The 17470-nt window shown below is 46.9% G+C and overlaps 1 protein-coding gene across 3 annotated transcripts in view; it reads right to left on the reverse strand.

Moving 5' to 3' along the window:
• SH3PXD2A (SH3 and PX domains 2A) overlaps nt 1–17470 on the reverse strand; it is a 265189-nt gene that overhangs the window by 168066 nt on the left and 79653 nt on the right. For all 3 annotated transcript variants that reach the window (XM_023741172.1, XM_004370109.2, XM_023741164.1), the window contains exon 3: nt 4358–4433. In XM_023741172.1, coding sequence (XP_023596940.1) covers nt 4358–4433 — 76 coding nt within the window. The remainder of the gene's footprint in view (nt 1–4357; nt 4434–17470) is intronic.

Consider the following 17470-nt stretch of genomic DNA (forward strand, 5'->3'; position numbering starts at 1 on the left):
TATCCTATTTGTAACCATATTAAAACAATAATAAACTTAAATGGTTGAATTGCAAAAAATAAAAATAAATTACTCAGCACCAGTGACCTCAGTCACTCAATGGAATGGGAGAGCCCTTACAGGTCACCCGAGTCCCCATAAGGTTCAGGGCACTCCCCAACCCCAAACAGTGCACTTCTGAAGTAGGAGACAGCAGTGGCAGCCAGAGGGACTACTGGAGTGCTTGGTCTTCAGGCAGAACCTCCCAGGTCCCTAACCTGAGAGGTGAGGTGGTAAGAAAGGAGGGGCAAAGATAGAATCTAGGTGAGGCTGGCAGTGGCAAAGCCTCCTTGCCCACAGGATATGGTAAGAAGAATCCCAGCTCTGCCACTTAATGGCTAAGTAATGGTGGAAAGTGACTTGACCACTCTTTAAATTGGGGTAATGCCACCCACTCTGCAGTGTGGTGGTAAGAAGTGAAGGGAAGGTATGTAGAGTGCCTAGCACAAGGCTTGGCACAGAGTAGGAGCTCAAGTAAAGGCATCTGTATATAAGGGGAACAGGCCCAATTCATGACCAATCAATAAGTCTTAATAAATTACCTACTATGTGCCCAGCACCATGATAGAAATGTGAGAGAAGAGATGAGGGCCTTGTCTCAAAGGGAGGCCCCAAAAGTCAGCAAAAGAGACAGGTATGTCTTAGCCATTGTCATAGGGCTATATGTGTACTAATTGTTTAATGAGAAACTATTTTGTTCTGTAAACCTTCATCTAAAGTGAGAATAGCAGCACAACTGGAAGAACGTAATCGACGTCACTGAATTGTACATGTAGAAATTTTTGAAATGGTGTATCTTTGGCTATGTATATTTTCACCAAAAAAAAAAAAAAAGTCCTCCAAGGCCGAGAAGGGAGCGTGTTGACATGTCATGCGGTTGTTAACCAATGTCATAAAACAATATGTGTACTGACTGTTTAACGAGAAAATATTTGTTCTGTAACCCTTCACCTAAAGCACAATTGAAAAAAACAAAAAGAGACAGGTATGTCTCCCTCACTCTCACATAATGTGGGGTTCGGAGGAGCAGGCTCGAAAAGAGTCTCTTTTCTTTTTCCTACATCCACCTCTACCCCCAGGGCATCTAGGCCCTGGAGTAACTCTCTAACCCTTCCTGCACAAGAAAATAATAGGGGTTTTCTTTCCCAAGATGCTTTGTTGGTGAACTGCCTGTCCCACGTGGAGCCCATAACGTCTCCTTGTTCCTCCGGTGGGCTCTGCAGGCCTCACAGGGTCTGATGGTCCAGGGCACAGCGGATCTTCACCCCCAGGGCCCAGAAAACAGGTTTTAGCCCTGGTAAAACAACTGGGGACTCTCAGCAAGGGCAGTTCTGCTACAAACCTTTAAACAGGATTTGTACTGATATGTAACGTGTCAGACCCCAATCTCCTTCTAGACCACCAGGTCCAATAATTGTATTGTCTCCTCCCTCTACCACCTTGTTGGCCCTGCCCACAGAACCCTCCCCCATCACCCTCATACTACTGCAGAACACCCTATCTGTCCCCAAGAGTCAGTGAGCACCACCTGGGGTGGGCTTTTCCTGGGATGGAGCCTCTGACTTGGGCCACAGGAGACCCAGGCCCTCGCCACTTCTTTTATTTTTAGTTTTTTCCCATACAAACATTTATACATACATTGTTATGTGACTCTAATTGCTCTCCCCATACTGTGACAGCACACTCCTCCTTTCCACCCCTGATTCCCCATGTCCATTCAACCAGCTCCTAACCCCCTCTGCCTTCCCATCTCACCTCCAGACAGAAGCTGCCGTTTAGTCTCTTGTATCTACTTGAGCTAAGAGGCACACTCCTCATGAGTATCACTTTATACCCCACAGTCGAGTCCAATCCCTGTCTAAAGAGTTGCCAGGCCCTACCACTCTTTAAACCCAAAGACTGACCCTGAGCTTGGGCCATACACCACCCAGATATATCACAAATCTGCATCCTAGATCCCAAGATTTATGGCTCATGGGCAGGATTTTCCGCCAGGACTTGACTGAGCAACCAAGTCACGGGTTCCCTCTCTTCTCCTAATTCCCCTGCTTTCTATATCACCTCCACCAGCCAGTCAGACTTCATTAACCCCCAACCATGAGCCTGCAGCCAGGTGGGCCAAAGACTGTTCTCTGCTTCTGAAGTAGGTCGTCTCTCTCACTAGCCTGAGAGCCCCTTAGGTGAAGGAAACAAACCCAGTTCTCCCCTGACTCACCAAGCCATCTCAGTCTTCACCCTTGGGCACTTATTCCTGGCATGGCACAGGTCAAGCCCCTCATAAACACCCACTGATTGGCTGATAACAAGGTGCTCTTTTGCTGGGGCGCTGAATAAGAGTAGGAGAAGGGAGTCGTTCTTCTTGAGCAAACAGGTAGCCCACACACCCCCAGGCCAAGTCCACCGCTTGCAACAGGGCACCATCGGGCCTCATGTTGGCTCTGGGACACTTGGTCCATGGCATCCCAGCTGGACTCCCAGGCCCTCAGGTAGATCATGGGACTGTACTGGAGCAACATCTAAGCGTATTACAAACATCTAAGGATGTTGGATGTTACAAATTCCCTCAAGACCCGGTGCAAAGCCAAGCAAGGTACTAAAGACATCTTACATTCCCTCCTAGCCCAGGAAAGGAGAGGCAATCCTCTGCCCCCAGGAAAGGAACACAGGGAATGAGCCTCCCCAAGCTCCTCACTGACTAGCTCTGGTCTTGCCCAAACCGTGGGATCTGGAAGTTGTAGCTAAATTAATTCTCTCTAACTTCAGCATAGACTCTGAAGACAGACAGCAATATATGCTCTTATGTTTCATTCCTTCTGAGGATGGGGAGATGTGTGAGGGCCACCTTTCAGACAAGAACCACCAGGAAGGTGCTCCTAGGCTTCCTTTCGAGTCAATTAGCACGTACAGACCATGGGCTGGCAGTGTGCCAGGGACTAATGGGATGCAGACCTGCTTCTTGCAAAGGTCCTGCTGGTTGCCCTTGTCTTGGAGGCTGGTCTATGGAAGGCCAGGGGCCAGGAGTCACCAGGGTAAAGTAGGTTCATAAAGCAGAAGCCCGCTGTGGAAGGGAGCTCTCCCCAGGAGGCAGCCTGGCCCCCCACCTTGGGGAAAGGCAGGGGATGCAGAGAGCCAGGAGGCAGCATGGCCACATGGTTCAGGGCAAAGAGTCCAGATTTGGAACAGGAGGCCTGGGCTCATGCCTCAGCTCTGCCGATTTTAACTGGGTGCCCTTGGGCAAGTTACTTAACCTCTCTGAACTCCAACATCTTTATCCCTCAAGGGGATATTATAATACACACCTCAGCATGAAGATTTGTATACTATAACAAAAAGCACTTTGTAAATTATGACTCTCTCCACAAATGTAAGACATCACAGTAATAGCATGTTAGGATATACCTGAGAAGTTTTCCTCTAAATTACACAACATAATCAATTGCTATAAATATGTTCCAAAAGGTGTAACAGTCAATAGCCAGACAGAGACGGGTTCAAATCCAACCAGCTGTGTTATATAAACTCTCTGAGCCTCAGCTGCCTCCTCTGTAAAACGGTGACTTAAGGATTAGAGGAGATTACCCACAGGAAGTATGCTCAGTTAAGGTTCTCTCTGATCAGGATCCCTGATGTTGCAATGGTTAAGTGCTTGGCTGCTAACCGAAAGGTCAGCGGTTTGAACCCACCAGCCACTCTGCAGGAGAAAAGACCTGGCAATCTGCTTCGGTAAAGATTATATACTATATATACTATATACATTGCTGTAGAGTCAATTCCGGCTCATAGCGACTTTATAGGACAGAAGAGAACTGCCCCATATGGTTTCCAAGGAGCAGCTGGTGGATTCGAACTGCTGACCTTTTGGTTAGCAGCCGAGCTCTTAACCACTGTGCTACCAGGGCTCTAGGAAACCCTATGGGGCAGTTCTACTCTGTCCTATAGGGTCGCTATGAATTGGAAGTGACTTGATGGTTGGCATACAACAACAACATGATCAAAACGGGAGCCAGTAGAAACAGCCCAGTCTTACTCCCTAAGTTCTTCATCTTTTCACAGGAGAACTTGGTCTCTGTGCTTTTTGTAAAAGGGAAACCATATTTTGACAGTCTGAGAAACTCCCCAGAAGTTACATGGCCAGGGGCCAGCAGAGATGGGTCTAGAAAAGTGTGAAAAGCCACTTTGAGGATAGTGGCCTCCAAAACCGGGGGCTTCTGAATCCCCTGGGGGAACTTGTTAAAATGCAGATTCCTAGGCCCATCCTCATCCAGAATTTCTGGCTTAGTAGCCAGCCTTTTCTAAGGAATGCCCCTCCCCAGCTTACCTGGGAGGAAGGGGATGATCCTCTGCTTAGGGTCCTTCTGACCACCTTCGATGGGAAATTTATCCAGAAGCTGCATCTGAGAAGCCAAACAGAGAGGGTTCAGAGACTGAAGCGCTGTCCCTCAGCAGCCCCTCCCCACCACAGGGCACTGCTCAGGGCCCCACTGTCATCACACGGATGAGTGATGCCTCAAATCCCTCATTTCACAGACGATTAACAAACCACACGGGGCCTAAGAGGGAGGCCAGAAGCTCTCTGTGCATCAAAGGAATGTCTGAACTATCCGCAGGAGGGGTCGGGGGTGTAAGAGGTATCAGGAGATGCCCCGAGCATGGCTGGGGGAGGGCCTAGCAGGCTTCCAGACCAGGCTGCAGGTGGGGTTTCCAGAGGCTTCTGTGGGACTGCTTTCTTTCATACTGCTGGGGTGAGCCCTTCAGCCACCCACCCTCCCAAATCCTCTTGGGACAGGACAGGGGAAGGCCTATCTGATACTTCAGACAGACCACCCACCTTCCAGAATTGCTTTGCGGAAACAGACCCAGATGTTATTTTAATTGCAAAGCCAAGTCCATCCCATTGCCTCCACTGCTGGAAGACCCCCTCCTCCGTTTCCTATCTTCCCACCCTGAGATTGCTGCTGTTTTTCCAGGGACAGACCCACTGGAAGAGTTTCCAAGGGTCTGGAGAAACAACTGCTTTTTCTTCTGCTATTCTGAGCTGAAATGCTGGATAAACTGGAAAAACACACAGAAGACAGGATGGACGAGGCCAGGGGCCCCTGTGCGGGTAGTTCAGCTCCCTTCCAAGGCACAGGCAGGAGCTGGGGCAGGAGTGGGGAGAGCCGGGATCTGTTCCTACTGCCTTGGCTGCATGACTGCGGGCGAGGCGTTTTAACATCCATCAGGTGGGGCCCACAGATAAATTGAGGAAGATCAGTCCCATGATATCTGCAGTCCGTCCGTCCATCCGTCCATCCATCCATTAATTTGTTCATTCACCCATTCATTCATTCATTCAAGTATTTATTGAGTACCTACTTAGAGTACCGGGCACTAAGGATACGGCAGCAAAGAAAAGAAACAAAGTCCTTGCCCTCACTGAGCTTACATTTTAGTGGAGGGAGACAAACAATAAACAAATAAATATGTAATATGTCGGCAGGAGAGGGTAAGTGCTATGACAAAAATGAAGTAGGATAAGGTGTTGGAGTAGGACAAAGGTCATTATTTTATATAGGGTGGTGAGGAAGACCCTACCAATAATAAGATGGCAACTCAGCTGAGACCACAGAAGGTGAGGAAGCAAGCCATTTGGACACTGGAGGAGGAGGATGTTCCAGGCATGGGGAACAAGAAGTGCAAAGAGCCTGGAAAGGCCAGTGCAGCTGGAGTAGAGGGAATGAGGGGAACAGGGATAGACAATGAGATCCAAGAGGCAGGACGGGCCAGACCATGGAGGGTCTTGGAGGCCAAGGTGAGGACGTCGGGTTAATCCTGACTGAGAGGGAAATCCCTGTAAGGTTTTGTGCAGAAGACAGAGATGATCCAATTCATGTTTTTAAAGTATGGCTCTAGCTACAGGGTAGTGAATGGGCCATAGAGTGGAAGCAGGGAGACCAATGTAGAGCCTATGGATGATTGCTTGGACCAAGGCGTTAGCATTGGAGGTATGTCTATATCTATATATCTCCATCTCCATCCATCCATACAGCTCTAACACATGATTTTAGGATTCTCTTTTGTACAGTCATTACCCAACATACACAGGCTATTTAGTGCCCACAGATGAAGGGTGGGTCATTGGTGGATTCCGCTCAAAACAAGACAGAGACTGCCTCATCATTAACTTTCACTTCCCTGGAATTTAACAAAAGCTGGCTCATGAGTTTCCAAACCCTAATGTTGTAAATCCATCTCTCAAGCATACAGTAATTGCCCGGTAGGTGTAAATTTGATCACTGGGCTGTGAGACCATAACTTGTAGTTAGGATTTAAAAAAAAAAAATTAAGTACCAGCAAAAAGTAGAACACCTATTTTCACCTTTCCTCATTCATATTCTATTTTTGTAAATTTTTTTTCTGTATTACATAAGTAATTCGTGTTCACTGTAAAAGTCTGTAAAACCTTTGATCTGGTGAGAGAGATAGACAAACAAGCAGACAGACTCTGGTGTGATGGGGAATGAAGAGGACAAATGATCAGGAGCCGAAAAAAGAAGTTAGAGAAGACTTCCTGGAGGAGGTGAAGCCAGCTGTGTTTTGGCAGAGTGACAGTCACAGTCTCTATGCCTACCCTGCCAAAGGGCAGTCTGAATTTCCTCAGTGGGTTCATGTGCCTCCAGGAAGCCAGGGTCGTCTGATAGCCCCTCAAATAAGAGGGCAGATTTGAGTTTTCCCCCTAAACAGGAGGAGGTCTCTGAGTAGAGGGGCATCTTGTAGCCAGCCTCTCTCCCGCTCCTTCTCCTTCTATAACAGATGTCCCTCTTCCCTACCTCTGGCCTAGTCTGGGTCCCTCTGCAGCCAAGACAACCCCATCTGCCAAGTGCTGGGTCAAAAGGTCCTCTCCAGAGCCTGAGCCCCCAGTTGGCCTGGTCCGCTCTACCCACCCTCCGGATGTTGAGCCAGCCACACCTGTCACTTAATCCTGCCACCATGGCTAAGCCAGCAGACCCTCAGTGTCGGCCCTTCCCGTCATCCCCACGGCCCATTGGCCACAGGAAAAGGAAACAGAGCTCACCAGCTGCTGGTGACATTTTCTCTGCCCACAGGTCACCTTTCAAAGAAAGCATCCCCCACCCCCTCACGGGCTCAGACTACCGAACACCAAATAAAGGCGGCCCCGCTGAGTTTACTCTGCATGGTGTTGGCCGTGGCGGGGGGACTCTGAAGCTGCACAGTTCAGCATCTTGGCTCCACAACATGGCAGACTGGATGGTGGAATAAACATCTGGGGCCATGTTTGATCTACAATCCAAATGCCACCCTACCCAGGGAGGAGGCTGGCTGCAAAGCGGGTTCTGTGACTTGGTCGGTGCCCAATTTGAAGGGCTGGGTGCAATAAAGCAACCATTTGAAAGCCTGAGGGGGCTGTCTCATGAATTCGCGTGACCAGGCCTTCCGTGAAGAGGAAATCTGGGTGCATGGGCAGTGAGGACAGAAGGCTCTGCCTAGCAGAGAGTTCTGCTGCGGCCATCTTTTCAGGCCAGAAGTGGATTCTCCTGTCCCTCTAGCAAGGGCCTGACTCAGGCTGGAGCCAAAGCAGGGCCCATTGCCAGGGTCCCTGTTGGAGCAAGAGGCATTTGGCCAATGGAGCCCTTTGCAACCATGTCAGAACTCCACAGTGTGTGGAGGACGCCAGGGTGTTTATCTAAGGGGTGGATGGTGTGAGAGATACAGGCCAGCTCGGCTCCAAGATTCAGCCTCAGCCAGAGAAAGCTGATTCGGCAGCTCTCCTTGGGCAGGGCTCAGCAGCAATAAACACTGGAAAGAAGGAGGGCGGGCCCCGAGCCCAGCTGGGGCACATCTGTAACCTTAGAGGCTGACTCCTCTCCCTTCTGAGAAGGTAGAGTTGCCAGCAACTTCAGCTTTGGGGCCCCTTCCTCAAACCTTCCTCAAACCTTCCTCCTTGTGACCATTTCCAGCTCAGGAATAAAGGAAACATCATTGCAAGAAGCTTGTGGATTCTCTGACCCAGCAATTCTCCTTCAAAAGAAGTAAGGCCACCCAACCTCCCCTAGGACCATAAGAAACCAAGGGAAACCTCAAGATTCATACGCCCATCCTACTTACTGAGGGCTTACTATGCGCCAGGCCCTGTGTTAGATGCTGGAGGCACATAAGGGACCATAACGAGACAGAGAGGGACAATAATGACAGTGTGGCTCTTCTTAAAGTTCTTCTCCCTTATGGCCTAAAATGTACTCCCCGTTTCCCTCCCACTCTTTGATGGCCTTATCCAGAGGAATCTATTCTGGGAAGCCTTCTTTGACCATCCCAGCCTAAGTCTAACCTCCTTTCTCTGAATTTCAACAACACTCCTGGTTTGTATTCCCTGTCTCGGTACTTCACACAGTCTTATGTGTCTACTCTTCAGTACATGTTAATCTCACTGCCCAATAGGATGCACCCAAGGGCCATGTTTTCTTTTCTTCTAAAAACAGCTTTATTGAAATATAATTCACATGCCATACAATTTACCCATTTAAAGTGTACAATTCGATGGCTTTTAGTACATTCACAGAGTTGTACAACCATCATTACAATCAATTTGAGAACATTTTCATTACCCAAAAAGAAACCCCATACCCTTCCGCAGTAACCTCCATTCTCCCTGTGTTTTGGCAGAGTGACAGTCACACTCTCTGTGCCTTCCCTGCCAAAGCGCAGTCTGAATTTCCTCAATGAGTTCACGTGCCTCCGTGAAGCCAGGGTCATCTGATAGCCCCTCACATAAGAGGGCAGATTTGAGTTTTCCCCTTAACCAGGAGGAGGTCTCTGAGTTGGGGGGCAGCTTGTAGCCAGCCTCTCTTCTATAACAGCCCTAGGCAACCATTAATTTACTTTTTTTTATAGATTTGCTTAATTGGACATTTCAAATAAACAGAATCATACAATATGTGGTCTTTTGTGACCAGTTTGTTTCACTTAGCATGATGCTTTCAAGGTTTACCCACACTGTAGCATACATGTATCAGTATTTCATTCATTTTTATGGCTGAATAAGATTCTACTTTGTGTGTATACCATAACTGGTTTATCCATTCATCCTTGGTGGATATTTGGGCCTTTTTCCCAGCATTTGACTACTGTGAATAGTGCTGCTGTGAACATATGAGTACATATAGTTTTTTTGAGCACCTGTTTTCAATTCTTTTGAGCATGTCTAGGAGTGAAATTGTGGGTCATATGATAATTCTATGCCAAAGGGTTTTCCACAGCAGGTCTTTCGTTTTCCTTTCTTGCCTTATTTCACTGGCTAGGATTAATAAATGAGGTAAGAGAAAACATTCTGGACTTGTTTCCAGTCTTAGGATGAAAGCATTCAGTCTTCACCCTTGAGTATAATGTTAGATGTAGGTTTTTTTGGTTGATGCCCTGGTTGAGGAAGTTTTCTTCGATCCTAGTTTGCTGAGTTTTGTTTTTTATGATGGTAAACATATAGGTAACAAAACATTTTGTTTTTTTAATCATAAATGAGTGTCGAATTTTGTCAAATGCTTTTACTGAATCTATTGACATGATTTTTTTTTTCTCCTTTATTCTGTTAATGTGGTGAACTATAGTGATTGGTTTTGGAATGTTGAACCAAGTTGCATTTTTGAGATAAACTCTACTTGGTTATAATCTATTAACCTTTTTATAAACTGCTGGATTTGATTTGCTAATATTTTGCTAATAATGTTTGTATCTACGCTCATGATAGATACCTACTAGTGTTAGCCGAGTGTCAGCCTGCTGAGAGGCGTAAAAAGCCATGGAATAGGAGTTCAGGTAAGGATGGGATCAATGAGGCTGGGGAGCAAAGCAGGCTTCTTAGAGGAGACATCAGAGCTAGGTCTTGAAGAAAGGAAAGCTGGAGAAAAGGGAGGAAGGCATTCCAGTGGCGGGAATGTACAAAGTACAAAGGTTTGGCAGTAGGCGTATCAGGATTATTAGATGAAGTAAGCAGTGAGATGGGGGTGAATTGACTTGTTCATGAAATCAATGAAATGCTGCCACGTGTCAGAGAAAGTGGTGGGGTCCAGAGCAGGGGTCCCTGACAATTTATTCCAATGACTTGGGATGATCACACTGTTGGCACCAGAGCAGGATAAGGCAGATGGCCGATGTGTCACTATACAAAGGGAGTTATACTAACACATAACCTAAAGTTATCCTAAACGTGACGAGATGGAGAAAACGTCATTTCCAGAACTTATTTTGGGGATGGTATGGCATGCGTCGGAGTCTCTGGGGTCGGGGTGGCCAAGTGAGATGCCCCAGGTGCCTGCTCAAGTAATGACAGATACTCAGTAAACTGTCTTCCCTGGTGGTTGGGTCAGGTGATAGGCTGGTCCTTTGCTTTGCTCAGAGTCTGAGATGAATACTCAGGACAACAGAGGCGAGGCTGCAAGTGACACCAGGTTCCTTCTCCACCTTCCCCTGCCACCCTCCTGCAGCGTGCAAAATTGATGGTGAAGACATTCTAAACACACACCTAAAGAACACTGGTTTGAAGGGAATGTCAAATCGTTATTAGCCTGTACAGGGAGTGCATACGCCTCAATTTGGCCTTGCCCATCCCAAGGTCACCTCTGGGAAGAGCTGGCTTCCATCCTTATGGAGAAACACGATCACGAGCACATACTCCTGAGCAAGGGTTCCTTGATTCAGAGACCAACTCTCCAGACCCTGTGCTAGGAGCCCACCCTCCCTGTGTTCTCAAGACTAAGGAGACTCAGGGGTTGGAGTGAGAAACACTTTCACAAGAGGCCCCAGCCTCTGCACCCACCACAGCCAACCACGCAGGGGTTTGACCAGCAGGAACTTCACTATCATACAGAATTATAATAACAATAGAATAGAATAACAAATAGAAACAGAAGAACAACAATAACAAGGCAAATACCGAGCAATTACTACATGTGCTATGGTAGGGGATCAAACATGATCTTAAAGCCTCAAAACCTCTCACAAGATAGGTTTGATTAGCCTCGTGTTTTATACATGAAGAGACCTATATATTGTTTCACACTGGCACTCAGAAGATTTTTTATCCTGTCTGGAAGAGGGAAAAAGCTGGTAGGTAGGAAAATTGGCATTGTGTCAAAACCATTTTTTTTTTTTTAAAGGAAATTTTATCCTAAGAATTTAAACATTTCATGAAAATGTTGCTGTACTGAGACCAGAAGAACTAGATGGTGCCCAGCTACCATCAATCACCGCCCTGACAGGGAACACAACAGAAAGTCCCTGATGAGCGCAAGAAAAGTGTGGAGCAGAACTCAAATTCATATAAAAAGACCAAACTTCATGTTCTTCTGACTGAGACTGGAGGAACCCCCAAAGCCAGGGCTCCTGGATGATCTGTTAACCCAGAACTAAAACCATTCCCGAAACCCACTCTTCAGACAAAGATTGGACTGAACTATAAAACATAAACTAACACTTGTGAAGAGTGTACTTCTTAGTTCAATCAGATACAGGAGAGCAAATGGGCAGCTCCTGTCTGGAGACAGGATGAGAAGGCAGGAAGGGACAGGAACTGGTTGAATGGACACAAGAAACCCCGGGTGGAAAGGGGGAGTATGCTGTCACAGTATTACATTATAGGGGTTGCAACTAATGTCACATAACAATATGTGTATAAATTTTTGTATGAGAAATTAATTTCAGCTGTAAACTTTCACCTAAAGCACAATTAAAAAAAAAAAAAGTTGCTGTATTTTCACTGTTCTTTAATCTTTGTTCCTACTCTCTAGCTTATTTTATTAGGCCCTTTCACTTTAGAGATGTTCCTGGGTGGTGCAAATGGTTAAATGCTTGGTTGCTAACTGGAAGTTTGGCAGTTTGAGACCACCCAGAGGTGCCTTGGAAGAAAGGCCTGGCAATCTACTGCTGAGAAAATCAGTCACTGAAAACCCTATGGAGCACAGTTCTACTCTGACACACAGGGCTGCCATGAGTAGGAACGAACTGGATGGCAACTGGTTTGGTTTTATTTTCACTTTGGAACATTAAGGGGAGAGGAAGATGAGGGTGAAGGGAGAGGACTCAGTTATGGACTGAATCTAAACTAGTGTTCATTCCAACATGTTATTTACTACCAATTACTAAAGAATGCTTTCCCAAGACATAATCCTAATAGTGCTAATTAAATTTTCCCTCTCTCATAGGTTACCTCACCTTTCTAAGGAGGCCCAATTATCAAGAAACACAGTCGTCTGTTCTATTTTTAACCCTGTGGTAGCTGAGTAAAAATGAACCTGGAAAATCCAGAGATCTAGCTTATAACTGCGGCTCTGCCACATGTAACTTTGGCATTATCAATTTACCTCTTAGGACACAAATTTCCTCATTTGTAAAATTAGCAGCTAGACTAACAGATGATTCTGATTATCTCTAAACGCCCTGTAAATCAAAATTAACTGATATTTATAATTGTTTTAAAAGACATACTTACACACATGCACAGAGAAGTCAGGTAACTTGTCCAAAACACACAGCAAGGTAGTAACTGAGGCAGAAAGAAGGGAAGTCACTGGGCTTCCAAAGTTATGCATTTCCCCCTTGGAGGCAGGATAGCACACATGGGGTGTCCAAAAAAATGCACAGGCCCCTTTCCCTACACCCAGATCCAGCATCACCACCACTATGATTTACCTAATATTTTTCTTTAAGTCGATTCCCTTCTTAAAAAAACTTAATTATTTTAGCCACATCCAAAGCAATAATATCCATGAAATCATAAATGTATTGGTGTGCTTAAATATGTATATTTTTCTAATACACTTTAGAACAAAACTACTAAGATGTAGTTTTGTCCATTTACTACCTGCACCCCATTTTGGAAAATGTGAATAATAACACATTGTGCATCGCTAGGCACTTCTGAATTCAAATCACTTTCCTTATCTGCAAAATGGGAACAGTGACAGAACTTGCCTGGTGAGAGGAATAAACGAGATAATGTGTGTAAAGTGCTTGGCCCAGAGCCTGGCAAGACTAAGTACCCTGTACGCATAGCTATCGTTATCATTACTGTCATCATCACTATTGTTAGGACAATAACAATATGCCAGGGCAAGTGCTTAGGAAGCTACAACCCTGAGGTCAGGAGGCGGCAGAGAAGCTGTGAGGGGCAGTCTGGGAGGCGTCTTGGCCTGCCCCAGCCTGGCTGTGAGTGTCCAGAGACCCCAGGGGAGCTGCTCAGCTGGTGTGCGTGGGCCGGGCTCAGGGAGGAGGCTTCTGGCTTTTCCAGCAGTTCACTGGTGCGTGGGGTCATGTTTTACATTAAACATGGCAGGGCCTGGGCTGATAGCCCAACACCTGCAGCAACGGGCACGTAAAGTGAACGCAAAGATGTGCAGGATGGTGCTATCCCACAGGGAACCTCCTCAAATCCGTGAAAGCTTCCATCTGATGTTTGGAAGCAGCCCAGATGGTTGGCTACCCTGCCTCCCCCAGAACCTACCCCAGTGTGCTTACTCCACACACCCCTACCGTGCTGACCTACAGCCTTCGTGCAGGAGAAAGAGCACCAGATGGGAGTTCCAAGGGGAAGCTTCCAGGTCCAGTTCCAGCCTGCCAACAACTTGCTGGGCAACTCGCATAAGCGGCTTGACCTCTCTGGGTGGCAGCAGCCTTATCTGTGACATATTTGCCCTGTCTGCCTCCCACAGGTCTTGTGGAGATGCAAGGAGAAAACACATGAGAAAGGGCTGTCAAATGCCAGATGCAATTACTCCTACTCAATATCTCTGAAGCTCAGTGGGCTAGGCTGTAAAATGGGTTCAAGCCCATATTTCCCCAGCCTGGAGCCGACGTAAGGTTGGAAAGGGAAAATATGTAAAGCACATTAAGGAGCCCTGGTGGCACAATGGTTAAGTGCTTGGCTGCTAACTGAAAGGTTGGAGGTTTGAACTCACCCAGCAGCTCTGCTGGAGAAAGACCTGGCAATCTGTTTCCATAAAGACTACAGCCTAGAAAACCCTAAGGGGCATTCCTACTGTCACATGGGTCTCTGTGAGCAGGAATCAACTCAATGGCAACTAACAACAAAAAGACACTTTAACACATTCCAGGCACAGAGGAAACACAGAGGCAAGGAAAGCTCTTGCCTCTCTGTCAGCATTATACAGTTGGTATGCTAATTAGTAGTAGAATGAATTCCATCTGAAGTCAGAATTCCAGCTTGATCTCTCCCTCCCTAGCTACATAACCTTTCTTTCTCAAGGTCATGAGTGAAAACGGCTACCCTACTGGTGGTGCGAGGATTAAATGAGATCACACATGTGAGTTTGGCTCAGTGTAAGTGCTCAGTAAATGGGGTCACCATTTTCAAGGTGAAGAGACTCTGGTGGTATCTTCCTGTCTCCAACCATTCTTCCAGCCCTTCCTGCTTCTGAGGAGCTGCTGGAGATCATCAGCCAGACCTATACAGCCCTCATCATCAATGACTGACAGGCTTTCGGGGTCGTTTCCTTGTAACTTCACTGTCCTTGACCTCCTAAGGCTCTTGAGCTTTGTCCCAACAACAAGAGATCACCCATGCGACTTCAGCTCCCCTTGAGCAAGAGGAAAAGGCCTGATGCTAGGGCAGCCCCACCTGGAAAGCTAGCGAGCAGGTACCGGGCCAGAGAGTCAGATTCTGTCAGCTGCAAGCCTAGCTCCCGGTGGAACAGGTAGAGCTTCCCCATGACTCTCATAGTCCGAAACATGGTTTCCTAACCTCAGATTGGAGCTAGCATCCCACTCTCCTCCCCATCACCCCAGTGTGTCAGCCCCTGGCTGCTTGCTAGCCCTTCCATCCCCAGGAAGGTGCTGGAGGCTGCAAGAGCCGGTGCTGGGGCAGGGAGAGTGCATGCTGGGTGGTGTGAGGGGCAGGTCTGGAGAGTTCATTTGAGGCTGAGAGGAAGAATTTGGACTTCCTCCTCTGGGCAGTAGGGAGCCCCTAGAGGATTTGGAGCAGAGGAGTGAAGCTGTGGATGTGGAATTCTAAAAAATAAATCCAGCCAACATACAGGATGGAGCAGTGGTGAACAAGCCATCTGTGTGTGGGTCAGAGCACCGGAGAAATCCTGGCACCAGGCCGGATGCTGGTGGTGACACTTTCCCACAGAGAACGAGGCCACCCTAGGATGAGTCTGCCCACCCAGGGGGTGTTTTCTGGCAGGACCCTGGCTGTGGTCACCCTGTTGCCTTCATAGGGTGTAAGAGGGTGAATGACAAGAAAAGGCATTTGTAGGTGTCTCTAGCTAACCCCTAGCCTCACTGGAGATCCCTTCCAAGATTTCTTAACTCACCCAAGCTGCCTGACACATCTCTCTCCCACACAGACCTCCAAGGCCCATCCAAAAAAAGTGAGGAGCCCTGAAGAGGGTGTGAAGAGGGAAGGAAGGAGAACAGAATTTAACCTTCTCTTTCTGGCTCAACTTTACCCCAGATCCCAGTTTTTCTTGATTCTTATTATCTGAAGAATCTGACTATTCCTCCAAATGGATCAGAACTGTGGTCCCCAAAGTGCTCTGGTCACTATGGGATCAACTTCAGGCCAAAGTCCGGGACAAAGAGATAGCACGTTCTTGGGAGATGAGGCCAAGGCAGACCCTTGGTGGTCCAGGCCTCAGGCTGCTATTCAAGGCAATGAGATTCCAGAGCTGGTCCCCAATGTGGTCCCCTGATCGGGCCTCTTGGAAAGAGAAGCTAAGTGGGGATCTTCTAAAGGACCATCCAATATCCTTGCCTTTTTCCTCTCCCTTCTGTAAGCATCTCCTTTCCCCAGTTTTTTCTCTCGTCCAAATAGCTCAAGGTACTTCCAGGGCCAACCCCAGCCCCACCCCACAAAGTCTTGTGCAAAAGGAAAAACGAAAGAATAGGCCAAATAAGGTGTCTAAGGTGGAGTGGGCAGAGTCTAGCTCTTCCAGTGTGGTCAATATGGAACACTCATGCTCCAAGAGCTCGCTTCTCCTCTGTTTGCGAGTGATCCTGGAGATGGTGATCAGCACCAGACGCTTCAGCCTTCACTGGAAACAACGGTTGCCTGGATGGTCCATTTCAGAACTCAGGAAAAGGCACTGAAAGCTTCCTCAAAGAAGCTAGAAGCCCGCCAGTGAAGTCCTGTGCTGCCAGGTGGGCCAAGCAAAAGGTGGGCAGATTTGCGACCTGAGTTGGAATCGGGAGTAATGTCTGTGCCAGGTGACTCAGGGGACATCACCTCCCCCACTGTTATGGATTGAATTGTGGCCCCCCAAATATGTGTTGAAATCCTAACCCCTGTAACTATAAATATGACCCTGTTTGGAAATAGGGGTTTTCTTATATTTATGAGGTCATATACCAGAGTAGGGTGGGTCCTAAACCTAATCACTTCTGAGTTACAGAAAGAGCGGAATAGATACAGGGATACATACAGGGGGAAGACAGATGCCAAGGAAAACCAAGGATTGCCAGCAGACACCAAAACCTAGGAGACTGCCTCACAGAAGGAATCAACACAGCTAAGACTGTGATTTGGACTTTTCAGACTACAGAACTGTGAAAAAATAAATTTCTGTCCTTTAAAGCCACACACTTAAAACAAATAGCAAAAAAAATACGCCACACACTTTATGTTACAGTAGCACTAGGAAACTAAGATACTGTTTTGGATTGAATTGTGTCCCCAAAAAATCTGTGTTGTAAATCCTAACATCTATGCCTGTGGTTAAAATCTCATCCGGGAATGGGTTGTCTTTGTTATGTTAATGAGACAGGATTAGTACAGGGTGTGTCTTGACCCATTCTCTTACAAGATATAAAAGGAACAGATTAAAGAACCAGATATGGGGGAAGAGAGATACCAAGCCACATGAAGATCACCTAGGAGCAGAAACTCAAAGAGACAAGAACATTACTCTAGACACTACAGAGACAGAAAGCCTTCCCCTAACACCTGGCACTCTGAATTCAGACCTCCAGCCTCCTAAACTGTGAGAAAATAAATTTCTGTTTGTTAAAGCCACCCACTTGGGGTTTTTTTGTCACAGCAGCACTAGATAACTAACACAGAATTTGGTACTGGAAGAGGGGGTTGCTGCTCTAACAGATACCTAAAATGTAGAAGCAGTTTTGGAATTGGGTAAGGGGTAGAGGCTAGAAGAGTTTTAAAGTGCCTAATAGTAAAAGCCTAGATTGCCTCGAAGAGACTGTTAGTAGAATTATGAATGTCAAAGGCAATTCTGGTGAGGGCTCTGAAGGAAGTGAGGAGAGCTAGAGAAAGCCTCTATTGTCTTAGAGAATACATAGGGCACCAGCAACAGAATGTTGCTAGAAATGTGGATATTAAATGTGCTTCTGGTGAGGCTTTAAAAGAAAATGATGAACATGTGATTGGACAATGGAGGAAGGGCGATGCTTTTTATGCAGTGGCAAAGAA

This window comes from Trichechus manatus, unplaced genomic scaffold, assembly GCF_000243295.1.
Source record: "Trichechus manatus latirostris isolate Lorelei unplaced genomic scaffold, TriManLat1.0 scaffold00007, whole genome shotgun sequence".
Lineage (NCBI taxonomy): Eukaryota > Metazoa > Chordata > Mammalia > Sirenia > Trichechidae > Trichechus > Trichechus manatus.